This window comes from Camellia sinensis, chromosome 12, assembly GCF_055761805.1.
Source record: "Camellia sinensis isolate YWXY chromosome 12, ASM5576180v1, whole genome shotgun sequence".
Classification (NCBI taxonomy): Eukaryota; Viridiplantae; Streptophyta; class Magnoliopsida; order Ericales; family Theaceae; genus Camellia; species Camellia sinensis.
The window spans coordinates 143437133-143456160 of record NC_138972.1 but is presented as its reverse complement, the minus strand read 5'-3'; the positions used below and the strand labels follow the sequence as shown (position 1 = coordinate 143456160).

General features: G+C 31.9%; 1 protein-coding gene and 1 pseudogene across 3 annotated transcripts; both read right to left on the bottom strand.

Moving 5' to 3' along the window:
* Positions 1–205: 205 nt before the first annotated feature.
* LOC114282219 (putative pectinesterase 29) lies at positions 206–5518 on the bottom strand (annotated as a pseudogene).
* Positions 5519–6059: 541 nt separating this feature from the next.
* LOC114282239 (uncharacterized) lies at positions 6060–18805 on the bottom strand. 3 transcript variants are annotated; one of them, XM_028224880.2, is made up of 5 exons: positions 18341–18805; positions 17767–17841; positions 15957–16039; positions 7134–7345; positions 6060–6341 (listed from the first exon to the last, which is right to left on the bottom strand). In XM_028224880.2, the coding sequence occupies exons 1-5, from the start codon at positions 18580–18582 to the stop codon at positions 6255–6257; spliced, it is 699 nt and encodes a 232-aa protein (XP_028080681.2). In that variant the 5' UTR covers positions 18583–18805; the 3' UTR covers positions 6060–6254. The 3 variants fall into 3 exon arrangements, with proteins under 3 accessions (XP_028080681.2, XP_028080683.2, XP_028080682.2); XM_028224882.2 differs by having other exon boundaries at positions 7188–7345; positions 18341–18727; XM_028224881.2 differs by having other exon boundaries at positions 7134–7336; positions 18341–18727.
* Positions 18806–19028: the final 223 nt, after the last annotated feature.

The following is a 19028-nucleotide window of genomic DNA, read 5'->3' as shown; positions in this document are numbered from 1 at the left end:
TTGGGTTTTGGAATATGTTAATCTTGATCTAATCACAAATCACGTAGGATTTTCAATATGAAAACCATGCCATGTCAAGATCAAGTTAACATGTTGACCGGTTGGCGGCTAATCCAACCATCATCGTCGATGAATTTGATACTACTTAACCACGACAGCATATCCTGACTCAGATTAGCTTCCCATTTAACACGATTCAATGTGTTCAATCCCATTCATAGCAGTCATGCTCAGCAAAGGTTAACTGATGTCTACAAATAATTATATATATAATTAAGCAAGTGCAATTTGAAAGAAAAAGTGATATAGTACACTGAATTAATATTCTTTACTATTACTAATTTTGAATGAATTTAAATTACTAGAATTTCTCTTTGTTTGCTGAAAAGATTTTTAAGTTTACTTATTCTATTCTTTTGAAAGGGAAATTGCAAATTAGTGGTCTTTTCATAAGATATTTACAAATTTATGAAAAACTTTTTAACTTTAATTATTAAATATGATACTAAAATTTTCCACTAATTTACAATTTTACCTATTTTGAACGATGATATTATTTTCTCTTTAGTATGTAATCATGGTTGGCCACCTCCAATAAAGTGGGATACCATTGGTCACATTTTTAACTGTTTGTTTACTAAGGTTTTTGTATTCTTTTTAAAATGTTTGAAAAATCTCATATCCTTTTAGAATGTTTGAAAGATTTCATATTTTAAGTCATTTTTATACTCATTTTGAAATGTTTTCTAAATAAAAAAGATTCTCATATAAAAATTTATTTCAAATTTGATTATCATAAATTGTGTACATTACCTTTGTAGGACAAAAAAAAAAAAAAAAAAAAAAGAGAAGAAAACATAATAGAAATAAAGATATAATAGTAAATCTAATTTATAAATAATATATTAGATCTACTTTTCCAAAAATCAATGAGACTATAAAAAAATCATTAGGACTAAATGGATCATCATTCCTCAAAATGAGATTTATAGATAAATTTCCTATATATATTTATATTTTTTAAAATTTAGAAGTATTTTGTAACCAAAAAAAAAAAACTTTAGAAGTATTTTGGATTGAGCTTTGATTGAGACCCCCTTAAAGTTCCACCCCCACCACCCCACACACACGTGGGGGTTGGTGATTGGGTGAGAAGAAAAAAGAAAAATAAATAAAAAATATGGACCAATCAAAAGCAAAGGGGGTTGTGGGGGTGATCCCCTCAAGGGGGTCCGAATCTTTTTTCTTTTGGATTTGTGTAATATATATATATATATATATATATTGCCTTTTAAATTTAGGGGCAGATATTCATAAATTCCTCTTCACCTACTTACATTTCATTTAGTCTGAATTATTTTCTTATATTCCAATAAGTCCTATGAGTGACATAGTTATCAAAATGTCCCTAATAACAATATTCACATTAACAGTGTGAACGTTCTGTGATGTAAACATTCATATTGTCAAATATGAATGTTCACATCATTAAGTTCCTAAACGTTTAAAAAATATTTGTAAGGATAAATTTATCATAAAATATCTTAAATATGAGAATTTGAATTTGGTAAATTAAATGTCCAAATAATATAACTTATTGAAATACGAGAATATGTTATGAATTAATTGGGATACAAGTACTTGGAAAAAAAAAATCCTAATAGTTTATAAAAATCTAAAAAGTAAAAAAAATAATAATAATAAACAAAAATAAATTCACTGAACACAAAATATATATATATATGTGTATATTATTTTAACTTTTTTTTTTTTTTTTTGCCCTTCGTGGACATTTTAATTTAATTTAATTTATTTTAATTTTAAGGTGGATAGAACCTAAGAATGTAACAATATCTAAAACTTTAACTAAAAAATCACTAAAAGTGAAAAAAAAAAAAAAAAAAAAAAAAAAAAAAAAAAACAGCGAAGAATTGCTAAAAAAGTAATTGTCAAACTCAAAATCACTGAAACCTAGTATCCAAATTATTTTAAATGACTAAGCATGAGAGGTCTGAAATAAAGATTAGGGTAAATTATAGTAGTAGCCCTTATATTTTGGTCTTTGTATTATTTTGATCCTTATAATTTCAATTAGCACGTCAATATGGTCCAATTGAATATCAAAATCGGGCTAATTAAAATAATATGGACCAAAATGACAAAAAGGAAAAAATGTGAGGATTACTGATATAATTTGTCCTACAGATTAATGTGGGGATTAAAAATCATTGAATAATTTTTAATAATTAGGTGTGTCAATTAATTATATTAAAAGCTTACCTAATTATATTTTATTTATCATGTGAGGTATTGCTAACAGACATAAGTTGCAGAGATTTATTAAACTAGAAGAGAGAGGTGGTAAGAGAGAGTACTCGTGGCCGGCGAAATTGCCCCAAGCATTTCAACCAAGAGGAAGAACAACATCTGATAAATAAGAGTTATAAAAGATGACTCTAGCATACTCTCTCCAAGGCCTGCCCAAGTAGGTGAGTCCAGTTCCAATGACACTACCGTCTTTGAAGACAAAACCATTAGTTTCCTCTGGTGTAGACTTTCCCTGTGCTGTTATGAACCCTGCCAATCCATCTAATGCTCCTGCTATTACTGCTATTGTACATCTCTACAATACCAACAATAAATATCTCATTATTCCGTAACTTGTATAAAAGGTATCTTTTATGGAAAGTTATGAAATAAAGATATAATGGAATAGTTATTTCACAATCATTGATTATGAAATGGATATTTCCATTCCATCAATGTGAAAAAACGATCCTAATCCAAAATAACTGATTATATATATATATATATATATGTCAGAGTTCGAGTAATATCAAACCAAATCAAAATAAAACCAATATCGAAATTGGATCAAATCGAGTGACCAATTTGTCAACTGGCATTGTTTGCGTAATACTTCTAGAGTATCAAACCACATTGTCTATATGATACTTTTGGCCCATGAAAAATCGCAACAGATACTTAGTGTGTTATTTTTTGTAATAAAGGTGAGTTAGCATCTCTTGTAAAATTTTCTATTATCTGATTGATTTAAAGCGCCACATAGACAATGTCGGAGAAAAATTCTCATTCATAGTTGCACTAGGTCTCTAGATGACAAATAAAGGCCATGTTAAAAAAGACAGCAATTAGGGAAGACAACCTATATGATGTAAAAATGTGATGAACTTTGCCAAAAAAAAATAAAATTATGCAAATAAATAGAAGGGTATATATGCTTTGAATGGGATCTTACAGATAGAAAAATATTGCAATCAATTTGATAATGATTGAGTGATATTACTTTGTCGGTAAAAGCTATAGACCTCATAAATAGATTGACCAGAACCAAAGATGAAATCAACAGCTCCTTGTATGGTGTAGAGCTTGAAGTAATGTCTGCCTTGAACATCCCACAAAGTGTCTTGGAATCCATAAAAACCACATCTATAAAAAGCAGATTTGTCATCGGAGATCATCGCCGCCACGGCCGTTCTTATAGGGTTGTAGTTGGTCGGAGGATTGTTAAAAGAGTTCTGCTCAAGTTTCATCATAAAGATGAGTTACATAAGCCACAATTAGGGGAGTTGAAAATTGTACAAAAGAGGGGTCCAAGCAAGATTATTAAATTTTTTGAGGGACCAAAGTAATATTTATATAGATTTAGGGGTTAAATACTTGAAACACATAGGCTAATGAGATTTTTTGTGAAGTGTGAGAGGGTCAAAGTAAAAATTACATATAAATTGGAGGTCTAATATCATACAAATAAGAAAATTATACAAAAAAAATTAAATCAAAAGGTCCACGAAATTGTCTATTATCTATCTTTATCTGTATGCAATAAAGTAAATAAAGAGTTCTTGGTATAAATCCCTTTTTGTCACAAATTTTCTATTTTCTAAACTGCCTTTCTTTTTCTGTTACGGACAAATTAAAAAATATTTCGTAATCTATAACTGCAGACCCATGTGGTGGGTGTGCACACTTTCATATAAATTAAACAAAATCTTCAGTATGAATGTCACGTTTTTTCATTCCCAAATTAATTTTTTTCTATAATTATCAAATTCAAACTCATGAATTCTTTGTACGGTTGATTTGTTAGTGTGCACCATTCTAGTTCAAAAAATATCATAAAATGTTTAAAAAAAAATGTTACATTTTTCTAATTAAATATTTTGCACAAAAATTTAGACAAATATCATTCAAAATTAAATGAAAGATATATAAGTACCCTGAAGGATATGCTTTTGACAATGATATTATCAGCTTGATGGATGAAAGTGGGGCTGGTAGCAATAGAATCGTGAGAACCCCAAATTATACTTGTTTTTCTTTCTCCATCTCCTTTTATATTTTGGGAAGTGGGTTATAATCCACTTCGCAGATTATAACCCACTTCTTCTCCCACAAAAAAACTACTTATAAACAGTTTTTCACCAAAAAACTGATTATAACTATCTTTTCAAAATAGCTCTATATATATGTATGGCTTATTCATTGTGATTCTTACCTGTTCTCTACATTCACTACCCATGTAAGTCATTAAAATACTCAAATAACTCTTTTAACATGCGGCAATAGTAATATTGAGAGACATATCGATATCAGTCACGATTAGAATTATATTAGTTATATATTGATGATATAATCATATATTTGCTAATATGCTATAATATTAATCGATTTATTAGTGATTTATAAACAAGTAATGTTGCACCACCAATACCCAACTGAAAAGCTCGACGAAATAAATTTTGAAATTTATAACATATTCTAAAAAATATATTGTTAATAGTGGATGTCAGTATTGGAAGTCTCAAGATCCAATATTGACATTCACAGAATATTAACCAATATTACATCATATCAATATGTATGGCGATATTGTTATTTAAGATGATACTGATAGCCAATAGGTATCATGAACCAGTTGATACGCATGTGATTTCCTTCCAATCGATATACAAAGGTGAATCAATATTGAAAGGACAAAACCGGATATATTTTGATAGATACTATGAATCGTGAAGGAAAGAATACTTGTACTCGCTGGCCCTAACGGAAACACAAATTCAATTCCCATTGCTTGAAGGAATGGAATCAATAGCAGATTGAATGGTTGAGAAATTTCCATGTCCAGATTGATCAACATAGATTGTTGGGTAAGTAGCCATGGACTGTGCCTTGAAAAATCTTCAAAACACCCGGCGATTCGCGGATCCAAAACTGATGAAGAAGAGAGCAAAAAATGCGCATAAAAACAGACCACAAACCAACATTTTTAGTACTGTAAATAAAAACACTGTCAAGGCTAGCTAGATGTTAGCCTAGAACAGTTTATTTATTCTTGCAAGAATTTTTGGAGGGTGACAAAGCAATTAGCTCTGTTGAAAACGAATAAATAGTTCGAGAAAGAATCATAATATATATAATGTGAAATTTCAGTTTTTGGAGGAAATAAAATGGGGAATGTCAAAAGTCTATGAATGGTATAATTATAGAATTTATTGTTTGATTGTGAAGATCATTACAGATTGTGAATATCATTACAGATTGTCTCTTAAATTTCAGTTTGTCCGTTTTTTCTTTTATAATTACAGATTTAATAACTACTCAGAAAAGTGCTCAAAATTTAATTTTGTAGGGAATATATATATATATATATATATTTTTTTTGGGGGGTGAATATGTAGGATACATTTTCAACCAAGAATGAACATGAAGTGATTTAAAATTTAAAATTTTGGGCGAATCTCTAATTTTTTTTGTGAATCCATCTATACTAAAAGGAGTTAAAAATTAAAATAATTACAATTTTTTTAAAAAAAAAAAAAATCATCTAAAAACAAATACTATAAGCCTTTGTGAAAAAAAAAAAAAAAAAAAGCCTAACCAAGTTAGCTTACTTTTGCATTTATCAGTATTTTTTTCAAAAAGTTTACATATTTATTTATTTTTTAAGAATTATCTAATATAAACAGTCTCAAAAAGTAAATATTCTAACTTAATGTTGAAAAAAATTCACTAAACACAAAAATAAGCCCAAAAAATATACCAACTTATAAGCTGTGTTTATAAACATTTTTATGAACTACAAATGATCAGAAATGCACAAATTAATTGTTTAAAAAAAAAAAGCAAGTTAAGATTTTGTCTTTCAATACAGTATCTTATTTGGTGAGGGAAAATTACAAGTATTATAAGGAATGAATGTATAGAGAAATTAATTTATGTACTATTTGGCACTATGTTCCTTTGCTTTGTATGATCTTATCAATAACAGGCTCAACCATTGTTTCCAAGTCTGTCAAGTCATCCTTCAATTCCTCAACCTGTGAATCCAAATTACATAAAAACTTCAAGTCAAAAAATAACTCAGTATACACATCTCTATAAAATATTATTTTTAAAATTTTACAAAAATCCACGTAAAATTTAAAAATTAGGGACCAAAATGCACCAAATAGTATACTTTCGGTACATAGAGTAATTACCAAAGACTAAAAGGTAACAAATCATATGCTTTGAAACTAAAATAAAGAATTAAAAAAAAAAAAAATTAAAGCATAACTGATCACATAATCTATGAACACTTAATGTAATTGAGTAATTACCAAAGACTAAAAGGTAACAAATCATATGCTTTGAAACTAAAATAAAGAATTAAAAAAAAATTAAAAATTAAAGTATAACTGATCACCTAATTTATGGACACTTAATGTAATTAACTTTAACATTTTTTTTTTGTCTTTTTATATATATATATATATATATATTTTTAAATGGGGCAAAATAACGTTGTAGTTTGACTTAAATTTACTGTGATCCCTATTATTTTAATTTGAATAATTTAGTCATTACATTTTAAATTCAGTTTCAATTTTGTCATTCTACTGAAATTTGAAGTTAAAATTAAAGATTTTCATACATGTGTTAGTCATATGAGGTGTCCAAATAAAAAAATTTACTATTATTTGAATGGAAGAAAATTGGACATAAATTGTAAAGATTAAATTATTTAAATTGAAACTATAGAGACTAACGTGATTAAATTTAGGTCAAAATATATAAGTGAAAGGTATAATTTATCTAATATAAAAAAAAAAAGTTTTATTAGTGCAAACCTTGTGAATAAAATTTTTGGTCAGTTCAGCATCCTTGGCAGTGGCAGTGGATACCTTTTCTACAAAGAGAGCTGCTTCTTTCAATATTTCATTATCTGGAAGCTTCTCCGCCATGTCTGCCGACACCTTCTCCGCCGTGGTGGCGACCTTTTCCACTACCTCTGCCACAATTTCAACTTCTTCAACAACTGCTTCCACCTCTCCTACAACACCTATATTTATAATTGACTAATAAGATTAAGGTTTTTATAAGACTAATTCTCATTTTAATTCTCATAATTTTAATTTTAACTTTATATTTTTTTATTTTATTGCAATGTGGTCCTTTTGTATCGTTAGAATTTTAAACAAATAAAAATCACGTGCAAAAAAAGAGGGACCAACGTGAAATTCAAAAAAAAAACTAGGAATCACCAATACAATGGATAAATTACACCAGTGGTCCCTGCAGTTTTTTTTTTTAATTTTTTAATTTCACTTTAGTTCCTTTAGTTTTTTATGTAATTTTTTTTTATTCAAAATGTTAAAGACCTCACATTGTAATAAAATTAAAAATGTAAGATTCAAATTATTCAAACTGAAATCTAAGAGTATCAAAGTCAAACTTCCACTCAAACTATAAAGTGGACCAATAATCTAATTTACCCAAATTTAAATCTGGAAAACACAACCCTTTTCAAAAAAAATTCTAGACAATTTTTAAAGTTCCTATATTTTCTGGTCAAATCATTTCCAATCTTTGCCAAGAAAAGAATATGCCAACTGAGAAAAGAATATTCCACCCATCTTATGCAGAAGAAACCCAAGCCTCAATTTTCTAAGAAACCAAGGGGGGATTGCTCAGTTGCATATTAAAGAGTAATGTTTTTTAAACATAAAATATATACAAGAATTTAAAAAATAGAATATGTACACAATAAATGAAGATGACTATTAATTTAATTAATTATGAAAATGCCAAGACAACATCATTCAATTTTAAAAACGAATGTTGTATCAAAACAAACTGACTCAAACGTGAATTGCAAAAACAATTTTACAATTACAACAATGACTTTATTTTGTTTGTAAGTCTGATTCATTCTATCTATCTATCTATATTTTCCAAGGCAATAATATAAACCTTGCTTCCAAGAAAAGCACGGTTGGAAATGGTAGAAAAATTCTGGATAAAATCAGAATTTTTTCTCAAGTTTGGTCTATTTTTTAGGTGGGCCCCAAGTGTCGATTTACTCGGGTTAAAGTGGTAACGCGTTCTATGCCGCGTTGTGATTCACGTGGTATATTTGGTTGCTCAAAACCATTACCGAATGAATGGAAAATTGAAGCCAAAGTGTGCTCCATGAAAATAGAATTTTGGTGGAAATTCCTTAAGGTTGTGAAATGGCTTGTCCCACATTGATTTGGTGGGAAGTTTTGAAAGGGTTTATAAGGCATGGGTTTGGTACTTGGGGTGTGCCCCAATGGGTACCCAAGTGTTTTAGAGGGAGAGGTTATGGGCAAAATGGGCTAGACCCATTAGACCCAAAAATCACCACACGCGCGCCGCCGCCGTCCGTCCGGTTGGGCGCGGGTGCATGGTGTGTGGTTGGGTTGGGCTTGTTCGGCCTAATACTAATCTTTAAAATAAAAAATAGAATTCAAATTAAACTAATTTGGATTTTCTGTACATCTAAACAGGGCCCTTCTCGTTTTCAAACAGAAATAAACTAGTTTGGAATTAGTGCACACCCAAACAGGGCCCTTCCCGTTTTTTGCTATCTATTTGAATTTAAACAGATTGGCCCTTCCCGTTTTCAAACAGAAATAAACTAGTTTGGAATTAGTGCACACTCAAACAGGGCCCTTCCCGTTTTTTGCTATCTGTTTGAATTATTAACAGATTCAAATCTGTTTAAATTCAAAACTAACAGGTATCATACCTGTTCAATTTAAAACCAAGAGCCACCTTTACATCTATAAATAGGACCACCCTCATTTGATGTTATTCATTTTCAGAAATTTCGTATTTCACCTATGCTTATTCTATTCTTCATTTTGTTGCATTTTATTTCTGAAAGAAATAGTGTAAACACTTAGTGTGTTCGTAAGGCAAACAATTTGTAGTGCTGCTATTGTTTGTGGTAGATCATTTCATCCTGGGAGATAGACGTCCAAATTCTGAAAGCACCGTGGAGAGGACGAATCTATCTTAAGGACACAGTGTCAAACACTAGACTTGATCAGAAAATAATTCGAAAAAATTAAATCAAGTAAGTTATTTAATTTATTTTCAGTGTTGTTTTTATTTATTAAAATCATATTTAAATTTTGTTTTTGTAACAAAATAAAATCTGTTATTTATTTATTTATTTATTTTTCCGAATTTGATTTTTGTAATCAAACAAATTCTCTCATTTTCTTTATTTCTTTAAATTCTAATTGTTGTTGTATACACAATAGAATTAAATCTTTTAAATACAGTGAAGATTGTCCAACAATCTTAAGACAGACCCCTTTTTTGGTATCTTCATTGTATTTAATTTTCTGTGTTTTCAAAGTAATATTCTGGTTGAAAAAACAAATAGTGATTTATGCTATTTGACAGATAGTAGTAATATACTGTCTCTTTTCTTTGACAACTAGTAGTAATATACTGGTGTCATTAACAATTGCAGAATATTATTAGGTATTACAGAAAATTATTGTGATATTTTATTTTTCTAGTTTTAGTAACAAGGAAAATAAAATTATTTTGTTGTTCTAATTTATTTTCTGGTTTTAGTAACTAGAAAATTAATTTGTGTTTTAATTTTTTCTGATTTTTGTAATTAGAGATTATGGCTACTACAACTGAAACTGCATCTGGCAGTGGTACTCCTATTGTTACACCTACATCGGTCCCTATTCAGAACCATGTTCATGTACCAATCAATCATGGAGAAAAATCGGAAAAATTTAACGGTACCGAGTTTAAGAGATGGCAGCAGAAGATGCTGTTCTATCTTACGACTCTTAATTTGGCCCGGTTTCTCCATGAAGAGGCTCCAGCACTTAAAGAGGGTGAAAGTGATCGGCAAGTTGTTGCCGCTGTAGATGCTTGGAAACATTCAGATTTCCTGTGCAGAAACTACATCCTAAATGGCTTTGACAATATGCTGTATAATGTATACAGTCCTCTGAAAACAACAAAAGAATTGTAGGATTCTTTGGAGAAGAAATACAAGACAAAAGATGCCGGCACGAAGAAATTTGTCGTCGGTAAATTTCTGGATTTTGTTATGGTAGACTCCCAAACGGTAATATCTCAAATTCAAAGTTTTCAAATAATTTTGCATGATATTCATTCAGAAGGTATGTCTCTTAGCGAGTCATTCCAAGTCGCTGCTTTAGTGGAAAAGTTACCACCGGCTTGGAAAGATTTCAAAAATTATTTAAAACATAAACTCAAAGAGATGACCATGGATGAGTTGATTGTAAGATTAAGAATTGAGGAAGATAACCGAAAGGCTGAAAAGAGGAATGGAAAAAATCTCATTGAGTCCAAGGCTAATGTGGTTGAACAAGTTCATAAACCATATAACAAAAAGAGGAAGTTTACTGGAGATGGTCCTAAACAAGGCGACAACAATGGCAACAAGAAGTTCAAAGGAAAATGCTATAATTGTGGCAAGACTGGACATCGAGCTTCTGACTGCCGCCGCCCTAAGAAGGATCATGGAAGTACAAGTAAGAAAACCACCAATCAGGCCAATGTAACAGAATTGGATTACATCTCTGACGGAGTGAATGACATCAACCTCTCTACTGTGGTATTTGAGGCTAACTTGGTTGGAAATCCTAAAGAGTGGTGGGTTGACACTGGAGCAACTCGTCACATTTGTGCGCACAAGAAGATGTTCACTACCTACAATGAGGCTGCAAATGGTGAACAACTTTTCATGGGAAATTCTTCTACTTCTACTGTGGCTGGACAAGGAAAAGTTATCTTAAAGATGACATCAGGGAAAGAACTGATCCTCAACAACGTACTGCATGTACCTGACATTCGGAAGAATTTAGTTTCTGCTTCTTTGTTAAGTAAAAATGGTTTTAGGCTTGTCTTTGAGTCTGATAAATTTGTATTAACAAAGAGTGGTATGTATATTGGTAAGGGATACATGAGTGATGGTCTCTTTAAGTTGAATGTAATGGCAGTTGTACCAAAAATTACTATGAATAAGAATAACACATCTTTTGTTTATATTCTTGAGTCAAATTTATGGCATGGTAGATTAGGACATGTGAATTTTAATGCTTTGCGTAGATTAATTGGTTTAGATTATATACCAAAGTTTGAAATTAACCTTAATCATAAATGTGAAATTTGTGTAGAAGCGAAACTAACTAAGGCTCCATTTAAATCGGTTGAAAGAAAAACCGAATCTCTAGAATTAATTCATACTGATGTATGTGATTTAAAATTTATTCAAACTAGAGAAGGCAAAAAGTATTTCATAACATTTATCGATGATTGCACAAGATATTGTTATATTTATTTACTTAGAAGTAAAGATGAAGCCTTAGAAATGTTTAAACTTTACAAAACAGAAGTTGAAAATCAACTTGGTAAAACCATTAAAATGGTTAGAAGTGATAGGGGTGGTGAATATGATGCACCATTAAATGAATTTTGTGCACAACATGGCATTATTCACCAAACTACAGCCCCTTATTCTCCACAGCAAAATGGAATTGCTGAAAGGAAGAATAGAACCCTCAAAGAAATGATGAATGCCATGTTACTAAGTTTAGGTTTACCACAAAACTTGTGGGGGGAAGCAATATTGTCTGCTAATTATGTTCTTAATAGAATACCCCACAAGAAAACCAACAACACTCCTTATGAATTGTGGAAAGGTCGACCGCCTTCCTACAGATACTTAAAAGTGTGGGGGTGTTTGGCAAAAGTTGAAGTTCCTGTTCCTAAAAAGACTAAGATTGGACCAAAAACAGTAGACTGTGTGTTTATTGGTTATGCTCAGAATAGTAGTGCATATCGGTTTCTGACTTATAAATTAGAAATACCTGATATAAATGTGAACACTATTATAGAGTCAAGGAATGCTGTGTTTTTTGAATATGTCTTTCCTTACAAGAAAGGACAGGACTTAAGTTCACAGAAAAGAACTTATGATTATACACAAAGTCAAGAGACTAATGACAATCAAACGCAAGAGACTAGTAATAGTCTCGACCAACAGGATTTAACTAATGATGAACCAAAACGAAGTAAAAGAGCGAGAACATCAAAATCCTTTCGTCCAGATTTTCTGACATACTTGTTAGAAAATGAACCTCAAAGCTTTAAGGCAGCAATGACAGATCCTGAAGCACCTTTGTGGAAAGAGGCTGTTAATAATGAAATTGAATCCATTATACAAAATCATACTTGGGAATTGGTGGATCTTCCACCAGGTTCTAAACCTCTTGGATATAAATGGATATTCAAGAGAAAAATGAAAGTAGATGGTTCAATTGACAAGTATAAAGCAAGACTTGTTGTTAAAGGTTACAGACAAAAGGAAGGTCTGGACTATTTTGACACATATTCCCCTGTGACAAGAATAACATCCATTCGCATGCTTATTTCTATAGCAGCATTGTTTAATTTAGAAATACATCAAATGGATGTCAAGACAACTTTCTTAAACGGTGATCTAAATGAAGAGATCTATATGGAACAACCCGAAGGGTTTGTAGTATCAGGGCAAGAAAAGAAAGTTTGTCGACTTGTAAAATCCCTTTATGGATTAAAACAAGCACCTAAGCAATGACATGAAAATTTTGATCATGTAATGCTTACTAATAGGTTAAGAAAAATCGAATGTGACAAATGCGTTTATGTTAAAAACACTGACCAAGGATATGTCATAGTTTGTCTTTATGTGGATGACATGCTTATCATTGGAAGCAGTCAAAACATGATCAAATCAACTAAGCAGATGCTTAACAAAAGATTTGATATGAAAGATATGGGGGTCGCAGATGTTATATTAGGAATGAAAATTACTAAAACATCTGATGGATATGCATTATCTTAATCACATTATATTGAGAAAATTCTTGGTAAATTTATCAAGGATGATATGAATTTAACTAGAACACCTGTAGACATCAATCTTTACTTATCGAAAAATAAAGATGATGTAGTGTCTCAGTTAAAATACTTCCAAATCATTGGAAGCCTGATGTACCTAATGAATTGTACTCATCCTGATATAGCTTATGCTATCAGTAAATTGAGTAGGTACACTAGTAACCCCGGAGAAGACCATTGGAAAGCAATCATTTAGGTTCTTAGATATCTAAGATTCACCCGTGATCATGGTTTAAACTTTACTCGATATCCAGCAGTACTTGAAGGTTATTGTGATGCAAATTGGATATCGGATACTATAGATTCAAAATCCACAAGTGGATATGTCTTTACTCTAGGAGGCGCTGCTGTTTCTTGGAAATCCACAAAACAAACATGCATCGCACGATCCACAATGGAATCCGAGTTTATTTCTTTGGACAAAGCAGGAGAAGAAGCAGAATGGCTTCGTCACTTCTTAGAAGACATTCCAATGTGGCCAAAACCTGTGCTAGCTATTTGCATTCATTGTGATAGTCAATCTGTAATAGGCAGGGCACAGAATCACATGTATAATGGTAAGTCACGACATATTCGTCGTCGACATAATACTGTAAGGCAATTGTTGTCAAACGAAATAATCTCAATAGATTATATAAAATCTAAAGAGAATATTGCGGATCCGTTAATAAAAGGTTTGACAAAAGAGCTAGTGCATAGTTCATCAAAGGAGATGGGATTAAAGCCTATTACATAAGAGTCGTCATAATGGTAACCCTACTTATATGACTGGAGATCCCAAGAACTAAGTTCAAAGGGACAACTAAGTTATGTATGGCTCACCAAAAATCACCAAGGGATTAAAATTCCTACCCATTCCTATGGTGAGAGTGATATCTGCAACATATGTTGTCTGCAGGGGTATAAGGATAAGCTTTGCTTTTAATGATTACTCATATCTTGATTAAAGGCGTAAAATCAAGACGAGTATAAGGAGATACTCACAATAAGAATCACCTATATGAGTGTTGAACTGAGGCCGGTTCTATGAGAATGAAAAAGGCTACATTCTCTAGAAATACTCATGAAAACCAGGTGCGTTCAAGGCCAAAATGAACACAACAGTGAGAACCACGATGTGTTAGAAGATATTTTGTGTAAAATCTATTGTCTTGGCTTACACAAACGGCTGAACAATTCAAGGCATCGCGTCCATTAGTTAGCCAGTAAGTCCGATAGGTTATCACTAGGGAAGGTTCAAGGCCGAAAACTACCTATCTTGATGCAAGATATTTTCGACTTATACTCTTTCGTTAAAGTCTGCATATTGTTGCATTTCCGTTGTCATCAAATTCCATTCATGTGGGGGATTGTTGGAAATGGTAAAAAAACTCTGGGTAAAACCAGAATTTTTTCTCAAGTTTGGTCTATTTTTTAGGTGGGCCCCGAGTGTCGATTTACTCGGGTCAAAGTGGTAACGCGTTCTATGCCGCGTTGTGATTCACGTGGTATATTTGGTTGCTCAAAACCATTACTGAGTGAATGGGAAATTGAAGCCAAAATATGCTCCATGAAAATGGAGTTTTGGTGGAAATTCCTTAAGGTTGTAAAATGGCTTGTCTCACATTGATTTGGTGGGAAGTTTTGAAAGGGTTTATAAGGCATGGGTTTGGTACTTGGGGTGTGCCCCAAGGGGTACCCAAGTGTTTTAGAGGGAGAGGTTATGGGCAAAATGGGCTAGACCCATTAGACCCAAAAATCACCACACGCGCGCGCGCCGCCGCCCTCGCCGTCCGTCCGGTCGGGCGGGCTGGGCTGGGCTGGGCCTGGGCTTGGGCGCGGGTGCGTGGTTGGGTTAGGCTTGTTCGGCCCAATACTAATCTTTTTGGGCCAAAAACATTTGAATTTAATTTTATTTTTGGTAAAATAAAATTCAGAATTCAAATTAAACTGATTTGGGTTTTCTGTACATCCAAACAGGGCCCTTCCCGTTTTCAAATAGAAATAAACTAGTTTGGAATTAGTGCACACCCAAATAAGGCCCTTCCCGTTTTTTGCTATCTGTTTGAATTGTTAACAGATTCAAATCTGTTTAAATTCAAAATCAACAGGTATCATACCTGTTCAATTTAAAACCAAGAGCCACCTTTACATCTATAAATAGGACCACCCTCATTTGATGTTATTCATTTTCAGAAATTTCGTATTTCACCTCTGCTTATTCTATTCTTCATTTTGTTGCATTTTATTTCTGAAAGAAATAGTGTAAACACTTAGTGTGTTCGTAAAGCAAACAATTTGTAGTGCTGCTATTGTTTGTGGTAGATCATTTCATCCTGGGAGATAGACGTCCAAATTCTGAAAGCACCGTGGAGAAGATGAATCTGTCTTAAGGACACAGTGTCAAACACTAGATTTGATCAGAAAATAATTCGAAAAAATTAAATCAAGTAAGTTATTTAATTTATTTTCAGTGTTGTTTTTATTTATTAAAATCAGATTTAAATTTTGTTTTTGTAACAAAATAAAATCTGTTATTTATTTATTTATTTATTTTTCCGAGTTTGATTTTTGTAATCAAACAAATTCTCTCATTTTCTTTATTTCTTTAAATTCTAATTGTTGTTGTGTACACAATAGAATTAAATCTTTTAAATACAGTGAAAATTATCCAACAAGCACAACATATGCAGATTAACTATAATGTGCATTGTGAATATATATACCTTCTAACAATAGTAACTTTTCCCATTTTTGCTTCCAGAAAGGCAATACTAAAGTCAATATAGAACCCAAAAGCCATTTTACCCTGCATACCAAAAAAAAAATTAAAAATTAAAAATTAAAAAAATTAAATTTTCTCAGATTATTATTATATTACTTTGCTTAGTTATCATATAATTCAAAGTTTGACCGTTTGAATAGTTCAAGTTGAAGTATGGAAAGAAGGGGAACATCTTGGTGAAAATTATTTACTATTGTGTACCGCAACATTACAAATGGATTTAACATTATTCATTTGGTCCGTGTTAGATTCATTTATATCATTGTTGCACGCAATAGTAAAAAATTATTTGATTTTTTTTTTTTTGATTAGTAAAGAGAATATTTCATTAACAACCACTACAAGAAAAAGCACAAATGGCGACTAAAATGAAGAATTTCGTCGCTGAAAGTTGACCAAATGGCGACTAAACTCGATGTAGTCGCCAAAAATGAAGCCTTTTGCCGACTAAAATGAATTAGTCGCCGAATACCAAGGTTTTAGCGACTAAACTGTTTGTTGGTCGCCGAATGTAGCAGTTTTTCCGACTAAAGGGTGTTTGGTAGCCAAAAGCGACGGTTTTTGGCGACTAAAATAATTTAGTAGCCAAAAGTTATGGTTTTGGCGACTAAAAACCATTTTAGTCGCCGATTATGGGTCTTTTGCAGACTAAAAAAAGATTAGTCGCTGAAAATGAAGATTTTTGGCTACAAAAAAAAAATTAGTAGCTAAAAACAGTGAATTGGCGACTAAATTTCAATTTAGTAGCCAAAACAGGACGTTTTTGGCGACTAAAAACAGATTTAGTCGCGAAAAGTGCTATTTTTAATTTAAACATATTTTTTTAGCGACAACAAATTAATTAGTAGCCCAAAAATCATAGAATTGGCGACTAAATAATTGATTTAGTCGCCAAAAGTGGCCTACATTTTTTTTTAATAAATAATTTATTTTTTACATAAATTATATTCAATAAAAATAATTATATTTACAGATATGGTTTTGTATAAATACCGGTCAAAATAGTATATAAATAATATATATTGCATATATAATCATGTGAGGTTCAAGTGGCATAGTGGGGGAGTATGTTGGTAAAGGTGTTGGCACTTGGAATGGTTCACGGTTCGAATCTCAGAAAACCAAAGAATTTGTTTTTTTTTTTTTTTTACGGAAGAACCTTTGGCGACTAAACTTTTAGTCGCCAAAAGTGTTATTTTGGGCGACAAAATTGTTTAGTCGGCGATTCATGGACTATTGGCGACTAAAATATTAGTCGCCAAATGTGTGCTTTTAAAATGTGTAATGCACCAATGGCGACTAAACATTTGGTCGCTAAAGAGCTCTTTTTTGCCGACTAAAAAAAGTTTAGTCGCCGATACCTCTCGCGACCATTTATGCGCGACAAAAGGGGCGACTAAAAAAATTAGTCGCTGAAAGCAAAAACTCGACTTTCGGCGACTAAAAGCGGACTTTTGGCGACTAAAAATTTAGTCGCCAAAAGTGATTTTTCTTGTAGTGAACATAAAATTACAGATATAGAAATAAAATTAACCCCTCGGCCTCACGATTTTTTTTTTTTTAAACAAAAGAAAACCAAAACAAGACCAAAACAATTAACTGCTCCATTTTCATGCATTACTTTAATTAAAAGTAAATAGAAAATGAATTAATGTGAACATAACAAAGTAGTGATCATTTCATTTTTGAACAAAAAATTATTTTTTGATTTATTTCATTCTTGTTGTCATTTTAAACAGTTGAGCACATACCAGGTTGGGAAGCTGGGTTTACTAGGTGGAGGTGGCACTGATGGTTGAACATTGTTGTTTTCATGCTTTGTTACCCTGAAATGCAAAAACAAAAATAACTAACTACTTTACCATTTGGCATATATATAACTAAGGAACTGGCTGATCTCCATTTACATTAGTTCTTTTTTTTTTTTTTTTTTTGGTCCTTCTAATCCAGGACATGATCCAATTCAAGATAGATTAGACACTCAAATCTGAAGATAATGAGATGCAATGCACCACTTTTAATCACTAGACGAAAAGCAAGAGCATTCGCTTCGCCAAGAGTTGAATTAGTGAACTAGAAGGTTATAACCTCCACGTCTTACCAATTCAACTACACCCTCGAGTGCAGGTCTAGTTGGGTTTATAGGCTCCTTCACGGATTCAACTCAATAATTTAAATTGTTTATTTCGTAAATTCCTACATAGATTATCTATGAAAAAATTATATTGATCCGATAATATTAGCTATATGATTTCATCATATTTGAATAGCTTTTTTCAGACCGGGTGATATTATTGAGAGAAGAAGGGTAGAAAAAATAATCACATATCAGTGGTAGCCGGGGTGCTGCTGATTTGACTATCGGTGGCAGTGATCATTGGCCTCGAACCATGATGCATAGAACGATACCCATAACTGAATTTCGACAACCAGGCATCACGGTGGCGGAGTTGGTGTTGCTGCTGAGGCTGAGACAGATTGGGAGTTAAAAGCCGATAACGATAAAGCACTGTAACCAAACTCTGTAGTTTGTAAGACCCTGACGAATTTGACGTAATAGGCATCATGAAAAAATTTGTCTTTCAAAGCAAGAGCTTGAATGATCCAAATCCAAAGCCTCTATACATTTATTAGTCATATATAAATATATGAGTTTGAAGCTTTTTTTCTAAGTTTGTAATGGATTTTACGCATTGCGTTGGGGAGTGTTTTGCACGCAAATTGTATGAGAAAATGCAGCAAAGAAAGGTCTGGTTTGAAAGACTCCCAACACGCCAAGCAATGACGTGTGCTATGATATGCTACGTTAGACATGGTCTTTTAAGGGCTATCTTTTATTTACCTAACAAAATGATCTAAAGTACAAGTCACCTTTTAATTGCAAGTTATTATAATACTTCAAACAGTTTCAAAGCTTTTTCCAGATAAAATTGTACTTTGTATAGATAATAAGAGAGAAAGAAGGAGAATGGTGTAACTTTAACGGTCTCATGCCTTTTGAGTTGGTTCTTTA